At 43.3% G+C, this 22,468-nt stretch overlaps 1 protein-coding gene across 1 annotated transcript in view; it reads right to left on the bottom strand.

Moving 5' to 3' along the window:
• The window catches only part of Ddr (discoidin domain-containing receptor 2), a 199,765-nt gene that overhangs the window by 90,576 nt on the left and 86,721 nt on the right, over nucleotides 1-22,468 (bottom strand). Inside the window, exons 4-7 of the mRNA XM_080269408.1 lie at nucleotides 13,069-13,216; nucleotides 5,335-5,511; nucleotides 2,799-2,926; nucleotides 618-825 (exon numbers count right to left, since the gene is read on the bottom strand). Coding sequence (XP_080125534.1) covers nucleotides 618-825; nucleotides 2,799-2,926; nucleotides 5,335-5,511; nucleotides 13,069-13,216 — 661 coding nt within the window. The remainder of the gene's footprint in view (nucleotides 1-617; nucleotides 826-2,798; nucleotides 2,927-5,334; nucleotides 5,512-13,068; nucleotides 13,217-22,468) is intronic.

Here is a 22,468-nt window from a genome sequence, read left to right as displayed (position 1 = left end):
TATACCGTTTTCTATACTGTAGGGCAGCCAAATTAGGCTGCATTAACAGAAAACGAAAACGCCCATCCCATTCCCCCCCCCCCCCGCCTCTCTTATACCTTATTTTTAATAAGGAGAGAATGAGTGAACTGGAGTGATGGCTGGTGAAAAGTGCAAAGGGATAAAACCATGATGAGAGAAGTAATTAGACAGCAGACTGACAGCTGACACAGAGAGAGAGAGAGAGAGAGAGAGAGAGAGAATGCCCATGACTACGAATCCCTGGTCTAAAGAGAGGTCAGTATAAATGTTGAGGTGGGTCGGACTTGCCTGGCTCAGTGTGTGGGAGTGCAAGCTGACCCATTTTGTGTCTTTGATGAGCCGCTCTCACAGATACAAGGGTAAAAGGGCAGTATTCTTAAGTTCTTCACGCATCCCTTACCTTACCTCACCTCTCTCTCTCTCTCACACACACACACACACACAAAGTAAAAAGCCAGTGTTCTTTAAGGTCCTCATACATTCTATCTTACATTAACACTCTCTCTCGAGGCACTTCTAGTATGATGGTGACGTTTCTGCACTACTCTTTATCTATCAAAGCCTAATCTATCTATCTGTCCAATCTCTGTACTCACTGGAGACGAAATAGAGCTCCGAAATAAGGATCCATCGTGCTTGGAAGTACAGCTGTATCTTGAGGTACTTGGCGATCCTGTGATGGAGTTTAATGGTGACGTTTCTGGAGTACTCTAACACCTGGTCTGGCATGTACTCATAGTCCACCGGCCGGCCGTTGAAGAATTTACCCCCGACGCTGAACAGAACCCGTGCGTGGGAGAACACCTGAGGGAAAAAAGGGATAAGTAAATTTGGGATGGGGGAAAAGAACGGTGACATGAAAAGTGAATAAGAGAGATGACAAGAGAAGAAAGTTTGGGAAGAAGAAAAAAATGGGGGGTGAGAAAAGAACAAAAGAGAAGGCAAGAAAAAAAAAAAAGGGACAAATAAGGACGTGGGAGAATACTTGGGGAAATAAAGGTAAGCTGAGAAATATAATCAAGAAAGAAAATGGAAAAATACCTAGAGAACACAAGGTGAGCTGGGAAATACTGGGGGTAGAAACAAAAGAAATTTTTGCACTCTCCAAAATCGCCCCTCTCTCTGTCTGGTAAAGTTAATTAAATTCTAAACCGAATCGGTAAAGGTGAAGGACAATCAGGGTACAAACAGTCAGGAAAAGAAAGAGTGTGATAATCTGAGGAAAACAAATTGAAGAAAAGTGGTTTGCTGAGGAGGAGAGTTTGAAGGACTGAACTGGGAATGTTTGACGAAGGAAAAGTTTAGGAAGCGGGATTCTGATTTATTTATTTATTTACTTATTTATTTTTTTTACCTTTCTGCACTTCCTTATGGTCTTCTCGGAGGCTGAATAAAACCTACTGGGGAAAACACTGTTGATAAGTGGTTTACTGAAGACAGGGGACTTTGCACTGGGAATATTTGACGAAGGGCAACTTGAAGGAGGCATTTAGACAGCTTTCTTTTACACCCATATGAAGAAAAGTTTCTTCATGATTTCATTAGTTTCGAAAACGCAAAAAATGTACAAAAATAAATATCTTTCAACTCTATTCCTTCCTCTACCTTTTTTTTGATTCCCCATCCCCTCTCTAATCCTCTACTCCCCTTCGCATATCCCGCCTCCTCCTCCCCCTCTTCTTCCTCACCCCCTCCTCGATAATCCCTCCGCTCCCTATTCTGAACCTTTCCTTCTTTCTGTTTGATCTTTCTATTCTTTTACTCCCTCTTCTTCCCCCCCCCCCCGTCTCTTCCTTCCAACCTCCTTCCCACCTTCATCCATCATCATATATATATTTCTTTCTCCACTCTCTCTCTCGCTCCTCTCCATGTTGCCTCCTTTTCTTAATTATTCTTTTCTCTCCTCTCATCTAAACTCCCCTCCCCCGCCTGCACTTCCCTCCTTCCACTCCCAACCCCCACATCCCGCCTGCAATCACTCGTCCGATTCGGTAATGCCGGTGTGGTGATGGACGTGGCAATTAAAGTATCTGGCAGCGGAAACGGAGACGATTCTAATTACAGCTGGGATGAGGCCTGGCCTAAACCAGGCTGGGTGGAGGTGGGGAAGGGATACGGGGGAGGTGAGAAAGGGGGAAGGGGAGAACGAGGGCACGTTGGGATTTAGCACGAAGGTGTCGGGAATAGGTGGTAAGGAGAGGGGTAGGGGATGATAGAGGGAGGGGAACGAGGAGAGGTATGGGGAGAAAGTGGAGAGGGTGAAAAGAGGGCAGTGGGTGTGAACATGGGTAAAGTAGGAAAGGAGTGAGAAGAGAGTGGGTTGGTGGGTGAATGAGGAAGGATGATTTAACAGGGGACCGAGAATGTCGACTTAGGTGGGGTGTGAGGGTGAAAGGTGGATGAGGAAAGGGGAAGACGACGGGGTGTAGGAAAAGGTTGATGAGCAAGGCTGTGGGAAGAACAGGAGTGGGCGAGGAAAAGAAGAGGGAAATGTGAAGCGTAAGGAAAGAGGGTGTGCAGGAAACATGGGCTGTGGGGATAGTGGGAGGGGAGATACTGGAGGAGGAGATAATCAAAGCATGGCTAAATAAAGGGAGGAGGATGAAGATCATGAAAATTAAGAGTAGGAGGAGGAAGATTAAAATATATGACTGAATGAGCACTAGAAAAAGGCTCATGGGCTAGAAATAACACTAATACCCATCCAGACATATTCACCAGGCCTGATGTATACAAACTCCTGTACGCACACACACACACACACACAATACTCTCACCTGGACGTCCTTGGTGTGCATGTTGTTGACGAATATGTCGAGGGAGGTAAAGTTTCGCACCACGTCGAACTCACAAAGGATTTCCAGCGGACGCATCGAATCATTCTTCCAACCCACCCACTCGTAACCTGCAAGGGGATAAGGTGAGATAAATAACAAGGAAGAGATAAGGGTGAATTAGTAACAAGGAAAACAGTGAGACAGGATCAGATTAGTAGCGAAGAGGCAAACCAGTGAGATTAGTAACGATGAAGCAAAAGGGTGAGATAAGAGGAGATAAGTAACGAGGATGCGAAAGGGTGAGATTGGTAACAAAGAAGCGAAAGGGTGAGATTAGTAACAAGGAAGCAAGTGTGAGACTGGATGAGAGTGGTAACGAGGAAGCGAAATAGTGAGGCAGGGTGAGATTTGTAACAAGGGAAAAGGGCGATGAGATAATAACACGAGAAACGGGTAAGACAGAGTGAGATTAATGAATAGCAAATGGTGAGAAATAAGGCTAAGATTATGTGCTGATTTTTGGAGATGAGATTAGGTGAGATCACAATCGAAAGACCAAGAACGGAAGGTACGAGAAAACTGTGAAACCGTGACAAGTTGTAAGATATAAAGACAATGAAATTGTAAGAAAGGAGCAAGAAACTGAGAGAAATGGAGCAAGAGATCGAGAGAAAGGAGCAAAAAACTGAAAGAAAACGAGATAAGCTGAGAATCGTCAAGACATCACGAGACAGGGCGAGGTACGCTGAGGAATGGCGAGATATGACGAGACTGCTTGAGATGTGTTAAGACGTGGCGAGAAATTAAAAGGAATGAGACGTCAGGCCAACTCGAAGAAATTTAAAAGTTATAACGAACCACCAAAACTTATGAAAGACGAGGCATAAGAACAATTCATACAATCATCATTATTATTACCCAATTTCACAAACTACCAGACCTTGGGAGATTTGTGACCTCGTACCCGTGACATCTATAAATACTGCAACGTCTCTATCTTCTCTCTGCTGGTGACAAGGTAAAAATAAATAAAACTATAAAAGCCAACCCACACGTCAATAGTGAAGAGGTCAGACTCATATCTCGCCCTTACATTGTGAATTGGCGTCGTAAAGAGTCGAGAATGTCACAAAGCTTCGTTCGGGACATAGATGCGTATCACTTGAATTTACTTTTCCCATAATGTAAGGCGAGCTGTGGAATTCACTGCTCTCTCTCTCTCTCTCTCTCTCTCTCTCTCTCAGAAACTGGAGACGATTGTGTGTGTGTGTGAGAGAGGGGGGGGGGGGATTCACAGAGGAGGGGTGCGACCTGTAGATGCTATCGATGATGAAGAGTTGGCTATAAAATTGTCCTCCGTGCCTTCCTTTATGTTAATGTGGTTCCTGAGGTAGTAACTCTCTCGCTCCTCCCTCTTTTCTCTACCCCATTTCTCTGACGCGTCCCTTTTCTCCACGTACGGTACTCTCTCTTTTCCACCCACTTTGTCTCTCTGACACTTCTCTTTTCTTCACGTACTCTTTCTCCCTCCTTGTAATATACGAAGTTGAATGCTGCAGCCTCAATATCATGTCCTTCACCCCGCACCCACGTTCCTTTCTATACCTCTTGACCCATCGTCTCTCTCTCACACACACACAAACCAATTCCCCCCCCCCCACCCTCTCTCTTTTCTCCATACTTCTCCACTCCACACACGATGCTATCCAACATATTTATTTGATTTACATTTCTTATCTAACGTCTCCTGCGTCACGGCCCCGGGAAGCAGTAAGTTTTCGCGACCCTTTCCCGTCTCTCTGGTATAAATTTAACAACATATGGAGTAACAACTTGGATGTGGACCAATGTGCATTTTATTTTTACTTCCCCTTTTGTCTCCCTTGGTTTTCATATATTTCTTTCCTCAACTCTCTTTCTCCCTGCCTCCCTCTCTCTCTCTCTCTCTGTCTCTCTTCCTCCCTCCCTCAACCTTCAGAACGCTTAGCCGATATTTATTTTCATGTCTGCTATCCTCATACTCCTTTACATTTATTCTTTCTCATTTCCCTCCGGTTTTTCCTTTGCTTCTCCTCCCATCTTTCTTTGTTCACATCCTTTCCAACCCCTCCTCCCTCTCTCTCTGATTTCCAATTATGAACGGTCTAATTTTTTCTCTACAAACCAGCTTTTTTCGTTCCTCTCCCTCCCATAAATCCTTTTCATACTCCCCCATTCCCTCTCTCCCGCTCTCATAACCTCTTCTCCTCCTCTACTCTCTGATGTTGCAATTTCTGTCTAACCTACCCTCCCCCCGGTCCTTTTGCCTATCTAACTCCAAACTGACTAAGCATCCCCCTGACATATCATTTGCCCTGTTCAATGTCGGAGCGGACGTTAGCACCTGAACAATTCCATCCTTCAGCAGGCCAAGATCTCCATACAGAAGTCCCTCAGTGATGCTGCCATTTCTATCTGTCACATCCCACGTCCTTCACTACCTACCCATCTATTTCGTTCAGTTATCAATCTACCGACTTCTTTCACACACACTCACCTTTGCCCTGTCCAATGTCGGAGCGGAAGTTGAGCACCCCGACAATGCCATCTTGCAGCTGGCCAAGACCTCCATACAGAAGCCCTTCAGTGATGTTACCGTCGTAGCTCAGATCCAGAAGGTCTACATCCACACCTCGTGTTTCACCTTGAGGCATTGAGTACGACACTAGCCCATCTGTGGAGAGAGAAATTAGAGGAGAGGGGAGGGAGAGACGGAGACTTTGCGGAGAAGAAGGACTTGTGAGACTGAGGTGAAAAGGAGAAAAGTAGATTGAACCAGAGGTCTATATTCACTTCTCGTGTCTTACCTTGAGGCACGAGTACATTTGCCCGTCTGTGAGATGTAAGGAGTTAGAAACGAGAGAAGAGAGGGGGAAGGAAAACAGAGGAGAGAATGAGTAGCGAGAGGGGGAAATAAGAGAAGAAAAATGAGTGAGAGGTTCACGTCCATTCCTCGACCTTCACCCTGGGGCACCAAGAATGATACCTACCCGACTGTGAGAAGAGGTGAATCAGAGAGGTAAAAAGGGGAAGGAGCTATTGTTAATGGCACATCACAACGGTAGAAATGGGGATGATGTGATATTACAGACAATATTTAACTTCACTTTTCACCGTCTTCCTCACGATACGATACTTCAGCAGACTTTCTGTATGGTGTCAAACCTCTTCCTGATGATAATACTTCACCGAACATACTATCACGAATAACAAGCCACAAAATACTACCACTAACAATGATAAAAACATACTCTCATCGGCAACTATATAATACATACTTCGGTATGATGTCAATGAACTTCTATTCAACACACACACACACACACACACTAACATGTAGCACTACCATACCACCACTAATCAAACTAGTGTACTATAACATGTCACAAACATAGTATGTAGTACTGTATGTCTTAGTTATTACCCTAGCCTCTTATCCCCTACCAAAGATGGGGTGAGGTAGAGTGCACGGTGCAAGAAGAAACAAAGAGAACTATCCATAAGAAACCCAATAAATAGGTCCCATACTCATTCATTTACCACTCAAGCCCACGGAATCATGATTCTACCTAATAAGCATAAGACATGAGAAAAATCACTTAAATGCAAAGAAAAACACCACAAAAACACATCAAACAAAAAACAAGAGCCTGAAATAAAGGAAATACGAAACAAAGAGAAAAACGAACGAGGAGAAAAAAAATAAACGCAATAACAAGCCAGGACGGAGAAAAGGTTATATCATTCAGAAAAAAATGGGAGGAGAAAAAAGAAAAAATTACAGCCAATCTTCCTCCACTCTCCCTTCCTCTTTCTCCATTTCCTCCCGTCTCTCTCTCTCCCTCCATTTCCTCCCTCCCTCCCATTTATCTTCCCTCTGACTGTCCCTACCTATTGGGGGGAAATAGCTGCCTTGAAGCGAATGGTGATGACCGCCATATTGAAGCACCGATGTTGAGGCACGTGCACCTACACCATCATACTAAAGCCCTTACAAAGCCATACTGTAGCATCAATGTTGAGGCTCCTCCACCGTCATACTGAAGCAACTATGCCGTAGTCCCTATACCGTCAAACTGAAGCACTTAAAACCCGTGACGCACCTATACCATCACGCACACACATTTCCCACCATACTGAAACATGTACACGTCAATATTCCTAAACTGAAGCACTTGTAAAGCCAACTGAAGCACCTCTACCGTCACACTGAAGTACCCATACCACCTTACACTTATACCGCCATCCTGAAGCACCTATACACCATACTGAAACATTAAAAGTAGCCACACTGAAGCATCAAGTCATGTGGAAGCACCTACATTAAAGGAAACTGTCATAATAAAACAAATAAAGTGGTCCCATTAAAGCACTTGTAGCTACCACACTGAAGCACATTTACCGCCAAGTTGAAGCACTTTCCTGTCCCTTCATTTAATGGCTGCGGTCACTACCATAAATACACCAGCCCGTTTGTCTCCCATTCGCCTTTCCTCCCTCCCTCGTCTCTCCATAACCCTTTCCCTCCATTAATCGCGTCCCTGTGGTCTTGTTTTATTCTTGTTATCTCCAGACGATTTATTTCAACCCAGGAAATACTTCTACTGGATTAAGTTACTGATGGCAGTATCTAACTCTCAGCTCGCAAAATCTACTAGACTGAATAAAATAGTCTGTAGGTAAGAAGAATAGAGTGTAAGACATCCTTGGGCGGAAGAAGTTAATCCTTTCATCAGTATGGCGTCTTCAAATTCACCCAATCCATTAAAAAAAAAAAAAATGTATTTGAGGACGTAAATGAAACAAATAAATAACCCATCTAGTTCAATGTCTAACCATTCTAGCAAAGGAAGATGGTCTGTAACCTCTCCACGTCTAAAAATCTCTCCTAAGCTCCCAGTCATCAATCGGTAGGAAGAGTAAAGTATGAAGGCTTCGTTACAGTGAAAGAATTACTCCCTCTTACGTGCTCTATATTTCCTCACCCTCCTTCATTTTTTTTTTCCTCCGCTCTCTCCCCATAAATAGCTACTTCTATAGGTTTAGTATTCTCTCGATCAGTCTCCTTCTTTTTCTCTCCTTCATTCCTTCCCCATAACATCGTTTCCTTTCTACGTTTCCTTTCCCCTGTTTTTCCGTCTCTCCCTCCTTGTCGTCCATCTGTTGTCTCAGCCTCTCCATCTCCCTCACACTACATTCTCCCTGTTCCTATTTTTAACTCTCCCTCTCTCTTATTCCCCCACTTCCACTTCTCTACGTCCTCTCGTCCTTTGGTCAAGCAGCCATTCTGACTTTTTTTTCCCTCTTTCCCCTCTGTCTTCCTTTGTCTCCCGTCTCTCTCTCTCCCTCATCCTTTTCCATCCCTCACTCTCGCTCATCCACACTCCTTCCTTTACCTCTGTTCCACCTCTCCCTTCCCTTTCTTTCACTCCCCTCCTAACTCATTCCTTTAGACCCCTTTCCTCCCCCTTCTCTCTCCTCCCTTCCCCCCCCTCCCCTTCCCTCTGGTCACCACAATATTAAAACATTTATCCACAAGGGCAGTACCGCCACCCACTAAATTACAACTACACCCCCCTCCCCCTGGCACCCCCCGACCCAAGCTGGCACCGCCCCTGGTTGCAATGTTGCAGGGCCATATGTTGCAGCGGCGGGGAGGGTGTCAGCGGAGGCACTATTGGTTGCAAGAGGGAGAGGGGGGGTAGTGGACAGGAGGGATGGGACTCACAAATATTTTAACTAAGTAACTCACTCCCAAAAACACAGGAGGGAATAGTTTGTATACACGTTTTTAACCCCCCCCCCAAGTGAAGCTAGAGGGTCGCCTTCACTTGGTGGCACCAATATGACCGGCGATGGAGCTACCCGGTTATACAAAGGCATCCACCAAAAGGAAGATGGTGGACTGTGGGAAAAGGGAATATTCAGTCTACAGTTCGGGTTAACCTCCTAATGAACCAGAAGGTATAAACACTACAACTCCTACTGGTACTATCTTCCCACGGAGTAGACACGATTAAAATGGGGGTAAAAGAAAATCGCTGAGCTATTTTTCATTCTTTTCACGTACCGTACACATGTGGATATTTTCGTCCTTCAATAACTCACTCTCAGTGTCATGACCTAACAGATCTCATACCTGCTCACTAAGTCACTGAATAACTCCCTCTCTCTCACCCATGAATATGCTTTAACTAACACCTAAGTTAACGCAAGCTTATGCAAATTTAATTCAGCCTTCACAGCTGCCCAGTTTCTCCCCCTGCCTTCTGCTTAATCCCACCTAACTCAAGTCTCAGGTACACACTAATTAAAGAAACTCTCTCTCTCTCTCTCTCGCTCACACACACACACACACACACTCTCCCTACAGTTACAGGTGGACAGTTTTTTACAATGCCTTAACTTTCTCCCAATTAAAAACTCCAGCTTTAAGATAATTTACAAACTCATAACTGCTCTTTGTAAATAACTTTTTAACTACTTTCACTCAACTTTATTATTTCCACTACCCGAGTATGGTACAGTTTTCAATTAAATAAAGAAAATGAAATGTGCTGTGGAGTTTTTGATATTACTAAAAACATGTAGCCTAGCTATGTATACAATCTCTCTCTCTCTCTCTCTCTCTCTCACACACACACAACCTTAACACTTACTTCCTTGACCCCTCTCTTACACACACACAACCTTAACTCTTACTTCCTTGACCCTTCTCTTACACACACACACACACACACACACACACAACCACCTCAAAGCCCTCACTCGCACAATTCTTGCCAGGTTCGTCAATAAAGTGAAGTTCGTTTCCCCCTCCACAACAGGAGCAAAGCCTTCCACCCAATGCAAACCTTGAACTCCACTCCGAAAGGATATAAAATATAGGAAACACAATGCCAGATCGGGTCTACCTCTCTCAGATCGGGGACGCTTCCTTTCTCTCCCTCTCTCTCAGGCAAATAAATAATAAAAAACGTTTCGTCCAATATGGCAGCCTTAGTAAACCATCAACAGCGAGGCAAGTGCCATGTTTACGTAATTAGGTTCTGGTTTACTGTGTCAAATGGCAACTGCAGAGATGAAGATAGTTTCTAAAAGGAAAGGAAAATTAGAAAACGGGAAGACAATAAAAGAAAAAAGAGAAGGAAGAATAGCTTGTGCGCATAAGTTCGTAACCATGGCAGCTACTCCCCCCACCTTCATCCCCCTCTTTCTTTCATCCTTTTCCTTACTTCCATCCCACCCTTCCTCAACCAAACTCCTTCTCCCTTTTTTCCCACCTCTCCCTTCACTTCCCCTCCCCTTCTTCCCTTTCTTATCTCCGAGCCCCTTCCTTCTTTCCCTCTCCTCTCTTAAAACATTCACTACACTGTTTTCCTAAAACAACAATAACAATAGCTGGATCCGTCCATTGTGGTGTGGGGTGCAAAAAAGACGAACTGGGCAGCGTGAGTGGTGGAGAGCATGTAGACATACAAACATACATATAGATATGAGACAGACGAACACGGACAGATAAGCAGATAGACATACATTCACTAATAGACAATACGGTACAGATAAAGATACGAGACAGACTGAAACAAAGATACACATACATACATATATATTCAGACATTGATAGACAGGTACATGTATAAAGCGATTTTTCTTTTTTTACCATAATTACCGGTATATATATTTCTGCTGTCTGTAGTTTTCATTTTTCATTTACACACCAACAAACCTCCAACTCCCGTTTTTGTGACAGTTATCTCCTTTAATTCCTTCCTTCCTTTTAACTTCTCTCTTTTAATCTTAATTCTGTTCCCTTCCGGTTTCCTCTTTTCTCATCTCTCCATTTTGGTTTCTCATTTCACTCATTCTTCCCCTTTCATTCCCTCCCTCTCTGTCCCTCTCCTTTTTTCCCCCTCTCGTGTTTCCCCTTCTCAATAAGCGGACCTGAACTGTCACTTCCATGCAAATCTCCCGCCGCTCCTCGCATATCTGTCTCTGTATCTTTCTTCCTCTCTCTATTTTCTCTCTAGCAGTGTCTATATTCACTTGTCTACCTGGTCTGTCTTTCACACAATCACTCTCCCCCCCCACCCCTCCTCTCCATCTCTACATACAGCTGTCTAGTTCTTCACAACAATCATATTATCCGTGTGATATTCAAGCCTACCATCAACATTTTAGCCTTTCACAATATCTACCCACCTCTCTCTCTCTACCATCAGGGTTCAATTTACTTTTTTCTCATTACCTGTTTCTGTCTTATTTTTATCGTTCGTTTGTTAACAGTTTTCTTCCAGCCTTTCCCCTTTAGTTCTCTTCATCCTTCCTCTTCTATTTCGTTTTTTGCTACCATCCTGCTATTTCTGTATCTTAATCTTCTCTCCTTTCTTTACCTTCACACACACACATTAATTAAATAAGCAGCAAAAAAAAGTTCTGCTGCGGTCTCCAATCCAAACCATTCCGATAATTCATGTCCGCTGGCAGAAAACAATCAAAATACAGAAATACGGTTTACAGTGTTAGCAAAGACTAAAAATAGCCAGATTAACCTCATGAGGCTTGCAACACACACACAATGGCCTCACTGGAAAATGCTAGCTTCTGTTTTTGTTCGTCTGTTCCAGGAAATAACGCCTGAAGCTTAAAACGACCCAAATAGCAAAGCGAAGAGAAACAGTTACCAGTAGTGTACGAAATTAACCTTTTATAATAACACGATAATATTCAAACAAATGTATCAGTCGCAATTTAGCAGTCTAACCAATGTGTGCCTTTATATACTGCCAAACTAGGATAGCCTAAATACCCAATCTATCTACCAACCTACCTATGTATTTTGCCTATTGCCAGAAGCAGGAACATACTTTCATATCTACCTATAAAGCATCTACTGCCAGATTCTTAAGAGTGAGGTTCATTCGTCCCAATCACAATCTCTCTCTTTCTCTCTCAAAAACCACAACTAACTATGCAAAAATGAAAACCTGAAAACCATATCCCAGCACAACAATTTACTATCATTATTGAGAAAAGCTGGGTACCTCCGCAATCCGCAATAGCGGACCACATGATTTCAGTTGCGGAATTGCGACTGCAGCAAACTTATCCGAAACTTGCAGTATTGTGTTGCGGAAGTACTTCCGCAATCGCAATCCTGCCCGCAATCTCCCACATGGTAGTCGGTGTCAGTTTGTACAGGCTACAGCATGACTCATGAATATCAAGCCTGAACAGGATTCCCAGCCAGCGGTGACTGAGGGCGTGGCGTCGCTGCATCGGTTAGCAGTCTGGGATGGGCGATACCAGGAGAAACGATTTGATACGATACGATATGATATACTATAAGCCAGCCTAGCAGTAAATTTTGTGGCACGTATTGCTAATCACGCACAGTTGTTCCACAATTTGATGGATGATGATCTTATGGGTTAATGTAACTAATCACTGAAAATATTTTTTTTATGGTCTTACTGAGTTATTATCTGCAAAGTAAGCATTTTTCTGTGAATTACCAATTTAAGTTCTATGGACTGCATTCTGCTGCTGGTCAGATTGTTTTTCCCGAGTAGCACTAAGGTTATTTCTTTTCTTTGTAATATTATTTTTGTAATAAAGGATATGATCATGTTATTATAACATTAGGATTGTGAGATTTTCATGGTATGCCCTAACTCTGATGCAAAATAAAAAGTGATAGATATATACCTGAGTATACGTCAGTACCTTACAAAATTTCGGTTCTGAGGATGATAACTCTAATGGGTAAGTTTTCAGTAAATACACCAAGATATCAGAGACTACTTAAAATACAGAAGATTATTAAACAGTATAAAAAGGTGGATTTAATGGTGTATGATAAATCCAATGAAAAAAAATAATAATAATAATTTTCCAGTGATTGAGTGACTGGGAAATTAATGTCAAAGAGATTATAAATACAATAATTAACTTCGTTACCAATCTATTTACTCCGTTTGTGTACTTTGTACTGAAAATTGTGAAACTGGATTGCGGTTGCAGAACTGCACACTCCAACTGTATTGCGGAAGCGGAAAGTAAGGGTTGGAGGTTGTGGAATTGCAATTGTGAAGTTGAATTTTAGACTGCGGTGCCCAGCTCTGTTATTGAGGCATTCTCTCCCTCTCTCAGGAAACACAACTAGCCACACATAATTAAATCTGAAAACCCTAGCAATCCAGCACAACCATGAACTATACCACACACTAACCATTATAAGGGCATCCAATGACTTCAACCCGCATGCAGATGGTGCGGGGATGTGGTGAGTAGGGCACAAAGCGTATCCTGGAGGCGAGTATGGGCGGTATCAGCTCGTTACGCACTGATATATACGTGTTGATGTTCCCTTGCAGGATCTGGAAGAGAGGAAGTGGTGGTTAGTGGAAATGAATATACCAATCATGACAAAACTTATCAAATCAATACAACAAAGATGAATATACTATCAATCAAAAGTAACAATATGACAACGTTAGGATACCTTATTGAAATGTGTTATCTTCTAAATGCAATAATATCATTCTTAAACTAAAATATATCCTGAATACAACACAATCAAGAGCTGAGAAATCCGAAATTTGGGAATTATAATGTATTCACGTTACTTTTCAGGCGTCTGGAGAATACAATAATAATTTCATACATTCATTCCCCTAATCTCTCTCCCCACCTAAAGACGGGGTAAGGTAGGATTCTGAAACCAGGAAAGGGAAAGCATGGGTGGAACAGTGGACCACATGCATATGAAACGAGACCACCATTAAGTCATTGGAATTTAGCTCCTTTTCGCCTAAGGAACAGTAACTTAATGCAACACAAATATTAACTACATAATAAAAGCTTAATTTTGAGTTCAGATATATCATCCCACATGCAATATTACCTAGATACAATATTATCAACCTAATGCAACAAAAACACAAGCAAAAACAACAAGAGTTTGAAAGTCTGAAACAAGGGGTATAATTTTCAGTTGGCTCTCGTTACTCTAAGTGCGGAGAAAAAAACTTAATTTTGAGTTCAGATGTATCATCCCACATGCAATATTACCTAGATACAATATTATCAACCTAATGCAACAAAAACACAAGCAAAAACAACAAGAGTTTGAAAGTCTGAAACAAGGGGTATAATTTTCAGTTGGCTCTCGTTACTCTAATTGCGGAAAAAAAAAAAAAAATAATAACACTTCACGAAGAACGACAGACAAATCACCATAAATAAAACACTGTTCTTTGTGCCATGTCATTACCCTTTAAGGAGTAAGAGGAAATGGGCGTCATTTCCTGTCACTAAGATGATATGGACAAAGTCAAGCTAAACGAGCATAATGTTTAAAAGCTACAATGAGGTGTTTAGGTAAATATCCACTGGCCATATGATCTTCAACTGCAAGAATCTCTAAGTTGAACAAATTAGCCTGGTGTCTGAATACAATACCACTGCGTGGCTACACACACACACACACCGGTATATATACAGGTAGTACGTAATAATTCTTTTTCTCCTCAGCTATCTCTACTCTTTCCTTCCTCGCCACACAACCACCCGTCACCCTCTCTATCTATTCCTCCTAGTAACATCTTTCATTCCATCTTACCTTCACAGCTCTCTCTCATTTAATCTCCCTCCCCTCTCCCACACCGTCACAAAGGCCACAAGCCGCTCAAGATGGTTGATGTGTGCACTAAGACCTCCATCTACCTCATCAAAAATGTACACACACTGGCGACCACCTCTCTACATACATCAAACATACACTTACGCGAGCGCACTCACCCACACAAACCCTCCCGTCAAACAGTATTACCCACACAAAAACCTACATACATGGTAAATATATATATATACACACACACACGAACCATTCTCTACTGAACAACACTAACCAGGTGGTGGTGATAGAGCATTTAGTGTACCAGAAGCCTAAACAATCACACGCAGATGAAAACACACATCAAACAATCCATTCCTATATTATAATCTTGATAATTGCCTTCAACAGCTAGTAATAGAGAATTACAAAATACTTGGGTTATTAATGATACTTAAAAGAGGGGGTGGAGGGGTGAGGGAACGCGGTGTGCAGCTTCCTGCTTGGAGGCTGAGGCTGGACTGTTCGGTTTATTGCTTCATTGAGTTATCTGACTGAACCCGTATTCCTAACCCTAATCGAAGCTCTTAAGTGGCTCGTTTCTGTTACCGTCTTATCTCGTACCAGGTAAAGGTAAAATTTCAAAAGACTTTAATATTACTTACGAAGGGAAATACAATGTGAACCGACATTTAAAATTATCTTGGCAAGACCCACTTCCTTTGGTGGATTTGCTTTTGCCTTGACAACGCAATACTCCCCAACACACACACACACACACAAAACTACTCCCAGCCAAGTATAATTTATCACAGCATCATTAACTCAGAGGGAGCCTCGTATTTCATCTGTCTTCTTATAGTCCCACCTTTCCTCTTCTTCCCCCTCGATCCTCTCCTTCCTCCCCATTTCTCCCTTCACTTCTCTTCCTCCCTTCCCACCTACTCCCTGTACTCCCACGGCATCCCCACATTCTCTCCCTCCCCATCTCCCCTTTCACTTTTTTCCCCCCCCTACCCCTTTTCCTTTCCTCTTTTCTTCTCACCCATTCCCCTCACTCCCTTTACCCTCCTACTTGCCTCCCCCCCCCTTTCGCAATTTTCCATCTCCCGTTTCCATATAGGCTATTTCTTCTCCCGTTCTTCTCTCCCTTCCCTCTCCTATTCCTCCTTCAGTTACACTAGTGCCTCTACATTTATGGTTCCGCCTGCACATATAATAATCCTCTCACCCAACTTTTCCGTCATTTAATACTGTCCTCTCCTCGTCTCCATTCAGAAATTCTTGTGTTCATCTTCCACAGCTTCTTTGTCTCTCTCTCTCTCTCTCCTCAAAACCAGAGTGTGTAATTTAAAGTGTCACAGTAAACAGATGTAAATGGGCAAAGATGCTCTCCAGTCCCTCTCCCTCTCAGGTCGCTTCTCCCTTGAGGCAAACTCCACCTCTCGCCCTCCCTTTTTTCTCTCTCCCTAATATCTTTACTCTCCTCCTCCGCTTTTTTCTCTCACACTCTTAAATTTCCCAACCTCCCTCGCCCTCGCTTGACTCCAGAGGCCTTCCTCCGTAGTCTTTCGATTCCCCTCCCCCTTCTCTCACACACACTCAAAACATCAATCAAGACTAAATAAATCTTCGATGAGAGAGACAGAGAGACTAACCTAGAGGAAGCGAGACATGCAAACAAGTGGACGAGACAGTACACATGCCAGCATATTAGCCTCTGTTTTCTGTGGACTTGTTATGGGGTATTACGTCAAATTTTAAACTTTTGAGACTGACTTCCCGGTAGAGTTGAAAGTGGAGGTGCAGGCTGCCGTGTTACGACTCTCACCACGCAACTTTTTGCAAAACTTGAATCTGCTGACATGAACAAAGCAGTCTTGGTAATATTGTTATATATATTGGTGGTACTATTGCCACTACTGCTGCTGCTGTTGCTGCTACTACTACCACTGCTAGTAATAACAGTATCGATAATAAGAACACCCCCTACCACTGTTTTACAAGGGTTGGACAAGAGAACAATAATTACCAATAAAATACATTAAAATATAAAATATTATCGAGAGAACCTACCAGCATAACCAAAATCATTAAAAATAAAGACTGAACTTCTTATAACAAGGAAAATACCAAATTCTCACTACTTAAAAAAACAAATGGAATGGATGCAATAATGGGAAAATTTATCAGAAGCCCATTAGCCATCCAACCCGCTATAGACTCATTTGCATCCGGCCCAATTGAGAGGTTCAGGTAGAATAAACAAAGCATCAATTAGGCCCCTCTGGTGTCCTCTCCTCTCTCATGGAAGAAAAACAGGGACAAAATTCACTTCCTCTGAGCTGAGATATGCCTAAGAAAAGTGAGAAAATGCCTGAAGCGAAGACAGACGAAGAGAACATTGAGGAGTAAATGTCTAACGAGAAGACAAACGAAGAAGTGAGAAATTTATAAACAAGACAGACGAAGAAAAGCGAAAATGTCTAAAGAGGAGACTGACGAAAAAAAAGTGAGACGTAATTGTCTGAAGAGACGGCAGACGAACAAAAGTGAAAGAAAATGTCTACACAGAAGACAGACGAAGAAACAAAAAACAAAACAAAGGGTCTAGAGAACACCGACGAAGGAAAGCGAGTTGTAAATGACTCAAGAGGAGATAGATGAAGAGAAATGGAACAGCGAAGGCGAGTAAAAAGAGACGGGAAACAATATGATAGATACGGAAGAAGAAAAAGACTCGGAAGTGAAGAGGAGGGCAGGCATGAGCAAAATGCTGTGGAGAATGGATGCTATCGATGCAGGAATAAAGAAAGGCAAAATTTTCCCATCAAGCAACGACTGAACACTTCTAAACGATTTAATGAAACTCTTTTACTCAACTTTGTAGCGACTTATTCTCAGGTTAATCCAAGCATCTGGCAAGTGGTGAAATATTACAATCCCAACAATGATACGGGTAATATTGAGTGCTAGTCCTTTAACTTGGCCTAGACTTTTGTCCTTCGGCAGCTTATTCCACGCAATTCAGAGACATAATACAAGACGAAGGCTCTACATCTTTACCACAGCACTTCTTCATAACTAGCATCATATTCTCGTGTTAAATATCTTACTATAACTGTATTCAAGACGAAGAGAAGACAATTTTAGGCCGGGGTTGAGGATGAAAACTAACAATGACTCAACTCTTCTCAATAAAACTGTTTAGCATCAATTAATAATTATAATAAATCGCCTGGGAAGAGTTGCGAAATCTCTCTTAAATCTCTTAGGTTCTCTATCTCTAGAACATTTCTTCAACCCTAGACAATCCTGAAGCTCCCTACACTATCCATTACTCACATATGGTAAATAAATAAATGTTGTATTAGTAGCTGTGGTAGACAAAAGTAGTACAGGTAGTAGAAGGAGGCGGTAAATGAAGGATAGGGGACACGTTTATGCGAGGAAGAAGGAACTAAAGGCCAGGAGCATACAAATTGTTCCCATCAAGAAATAAAACCAAGACACCTGAGAGCCAAATGCAAGATCCTCTTTAATACAACTTAACACATCTACCGACTTTTTCACCTCAGCCTCACTTACCCAGGCACTTTAACCTATCACCATTAGCATCTACATAAAGCAATCAGTGTCAAAAATGCCTCAGCAAGTCACAAAGTCAATGCTGTAATACTTCCTAGCTGGCCGCGTCACCTTCAGAATCGGGAGCTCAACCGCCATTTTGAATTTGTCAAACTTACACACCCGCTTAGTCATATCGGCTTTTCTGCACCACAAATCTGATCTAAATAAACACCTACTCACCTCAAGTCTACTTTGTACATAGTTCACTTACAGAACTGTAGGAATTACCGATGAAATGGGTGAAAAAACCGGGCGAGTAACCTTTGCAGTCGGGAGCCCAACCGCCATTTTGAATTTTCAAACTTTCCCACCTGCTTAGACTGTCTTACCGGCTTCTCTGCACCACCAATCTCATCTAAATAAACACCAACTCACCTCAAATCTACTTTGTATATAGTTAACTTACAGAATTGTAGGGAATTACCGATGAAATGGGTGATAAATGAGGTACATCAGCAACCACGTGAGTTACACCTCTGAACTTAACGCCAACTGAGCGAAAACGCGTCGGGCGCCTCATGCCCCACTAGCCGCCCATTGGCCCACGTCCACAGCCTCGGCCAATCAGGGCGCCAGAACCAAGATCGCCAACTAAGACTCGGCAGGCAGAAAATTTTCAAACTCTACCGCGTGAAAACAGACACTTTTGACACAAGATAATTATATTAATCACGATTTCTTTTTAACTCACGGACGCGTATTATCTCGCATTTTATACCAGTTAACGCCTGATAAGTTTACTCACTAATCTCGAGCCATATAAAAGAGAGAAACAGACATACTATAGAATGCCTCATCCTCACGAGAAGTCATGCTCAGAGCTGCAAGATAGACTTGCAGCCCTGAGAGAGGCTCGCAGCGCTAGCAGACTGATAAGGGAAGGTAGAGGAACGACGAAGGAGAAGGTTGGGATGAGGATGGAGGTGAGAAAGAAAATACAATAGAATGAAGCAGGGGGAGAAGGTAAAGCAAGAAGATGGGGGGAAAAGGAGTAATACAAAGATGATGAGAAATGGAGGAGGAAAAGTGCAATGGTAGAAGAAAGGAGAGCGCAGGAGTGACAGGATGAAGGAGCAGGAGAACAGAGGAAGACGACGAGGAGAAGAGAGAGGATGGCGACGGGGAGAGAGAGGAAGACGACGAGGAGAGGAGGAACACGAGAAGAAGAGAGGAAGGCAAGAAGTGTTCAGCTGTCAATACTGTGTGGAGGAAAAAATCTGAAGGAGAGAGAGAAAAAAAGTGTTAGGGGGAAGTTGGCCCCGTTTACCCCATACAAAACCTTCTTAAGTGGCCTCTCCTTCCTCTTATTTCTACTACGCTGGCCCTTTCTCTCTCTCTCTCTCTCTCTCTCTCTCCATGCTACAATCACACACTCACCACACATTCCAAACCACCACAACCACAACTTTACCACACAACCTTCCAACACCCACACCGCAATCACAAAACAAAAACTCCCATCACTCAATCACCATTTATTCCAAACATCACAACTACCACACCACAATCTAAAAATAATCACGCCAAACCACAATCACCCAATCACCACAATCCAAATCACCACAACTACCAAACAAATACAATTACGACACATAACCACAACTACCAAACACCCACAACTACCACACAACCACTACTCCACGAAAACTACCACTTCACCACAATACCACAACTTTACCACACAACCTTCCAAAACTCACACCGCAATCACAAAATAACTAATCAATCACCACGCCTACCACAACCTCCCATTCAACACCCAAACCGCCATCACAAAACAATCACCTCACACCACAATCCTCCAATCACCACACATTCCAAACCACCACAACTACCACAACACTACCGCACAACCTGCCATTATGGACAAACTTCAGCTCAGCAATCCAGTCCTTTCACGTCAACCACACACAGTCAAACTACACGTGGGCTGATAGGGTACGCCTCAATACCATTATACGCTCTCTCTCTCTCTCTCTCTCTCTCTCACACACACACACACACACACACACACAGAAAAATTGAAAACACTGACAAATTACAAATAAGATATCAAAGTATTCAAAATTAAACAAGAGCACCAAGACGGAGGGCACGGTCCAATTTAACACACCATGCGATACAACAGTGGTGGTAGTAGCAGTAGCAGTTGTAGAGGAGGAGAAGGAGTTGCAGTCTTAGGTTCATCTGAAACGTGAACTCAGTGGGATACAGGCTGAGGATGCCCTTTTCTGGCAGTCCATCTCCTCTCAGGGAAAAAGGAGGAAGCAGAACGTCCGTATACCCAGGCAGAGGAGCAGTTCGGCTACATCAATGCCATTACGTGAAGGCGTCTATCTTCTGCACAGCCACACAGGTAAAAATACAAACCGAAGAAAAAGGAGACACAACAACGCATGAGGTAAGAATGCAAAACGAAGGTGGTGGAGATAGAAGGCGGAACTGAGGTAAAAATGCACATCGTAGAAAATGGAGACAAAACACGAGACAGAAACCCCAAAACAGAGGCTCAGTGCTTCTCTACCAGCAGCTGGATGAGGAGGACAGGAGGGTAATGGAGTGAGAGGCGGTGTAGTGTTGACTCCCAGTGGCTGCCAGTTCAGCCATATTGAGTATCGACAAGTTCTGTGCTTTCACTGCATACCACTCTGTCTCCGCCTCGCTGTTCGTCTATATCGCTCTGACACACTCATACCTAAACTCTCTCTCTCTCACACACACACACACATTTTGTGATTGATACGTGCTACAGTAATTCAGATAATTTTGTTTTCCTCTCTCTCCACACTGTTGCATGTTTCTTCTCTATCGCTCTGCCACACTCATACTTAAACCCTCTCGCAGCTACGCACACACATCTGAGTGCTTTACCAAACGATTTTGTTCACTATATCGCCCTCTCTCTGCCGCACTGTTGCACGCTCCATCACTATGACACACTCATACCTGAATTCTCCCGCAGCTACACACGCACACATTTAGGTATTTAATGAATGATAACACCCAACTATTCTCTCACCCTCATTCTTTTTCCAAAGCTGTACCAAAGCACTGCCTTCCTCCAATTCCCCCTCCTGTACTTTCATCCATAACCCTACACTTTCTTTTTTTCTTCCTCTTCTCTCTCTCTCTCTCTCTCTCTCTCTCTCCTTCTCCCTACTTGCACACTACGGTTCTTCTCTCTTCCTCAGTCACTCTCCTTCTAGTGTCTTCAATACCACCACCACGACACTTCCCTCTCCCTCTTCTTTTCTTCCCTTCCCTCTTCCTCCCTTTGATTCCCCTCCCTCCCCCCCTTCTCTCTCCCTCCCCACCACGTCAGTCTCTCCCCTCCCCAGCTCAACACAATACCAAAACATACTGCCAACTAAATAAACCCATTTTGCATGTTGTTTCATTTTCCCATTCGGGCTGCTCTCCCTTCAACTGGTGTCCACATCAATTGCTTCCGCTTCCATCCCTCACTCATCCCCTCCCCTCGGTGCCTTCCTTTGGTGGCTTAACCGATAGGCTCCGTTGGCTGACTAATACATACGTCCCTCAACACTCTCCCTATCCCCCTAAAGGAGAATGGTAGGCTGCAGAGGGTAACTTTGGTCTGTATTCCGCCGGGTTGACATTCAGATGAGCCTAGGATTACAAACATAACACCTCCCTCTCCCCAAATCCCTCTTTACATGTCACCTCCCCTCCCTTCCTTAACCATTACAACCCTCACTCCCATCCTTCTCCCACAACAAACGTCCCTTCCACTCTATCCCTCCCTCCACCACCCTTACCCTCCCTCCTTTCCTGTTACATCTATTACTCTCTCTCTCTCTCTCCCCTCCCCACCCCATCACCCCCATCCTCCATTCCCTCCCCAGCATCCTAACTTTTTTTTTTCCCCTCATTCCCCTTCTATCACTCACTACCAACCCTTCCTTCCCGAACTATCACCACCCTTTCTTCCCTCTCCCCAACAACCCCGCCCTCCCATTTCTCCCCATTTCCCAGCCTCCCTTCCAATTTCTCCCCATTTCTTTTCCCTCCCTTCCATTCCCTTCCTATTTCTCACCTTCTCTTCCCCTTTCTCCCCATTTCCCAGCCTCCTTCCTTTCCCTACCCATCCTCCCTTTTCTTCTACGTCTAACACTCCCTTTCCTTCCCTCCCCACCCTCCCTAACCAACCACACCTGACCTTTAACTTACTATCTTTCTCCCTTAAGCGGACATAGCGTATACTGACATCAGTTTACTCTAATATAGCGTAATTGGTATGTATTATCCAGGGCAACAGAGACTCCTTAACGCCTCTTCCTTACCTGTTTATTTCTCGACAAGGTAAGGACGCAATGTTGGATCTGATCTCTCTCTCTCTCTCTCTCTCTCTCTCTCTCTCTCT

This window comes from Coenobita brevimanus, chromosome 33 (genome assembly GCF_032717465.1).
Source record: "Coenobita brevimanus isolate Jiangsu-jjx chromosome 33, ASM3271746v2, whole genome shotgun sequence".
Lineage (NCBI taxonomy): Eukaryota > Metazoa > Arthropoda > Malacostraca > Decapoda > Coenobitidae > Coenobita > Coenobita brevimanus.
The sequence above is the reverse complement of the archived record's forward strand: the minus strand, read 5'-3'. Positions and strand labels throughout refer to the sequence as shown.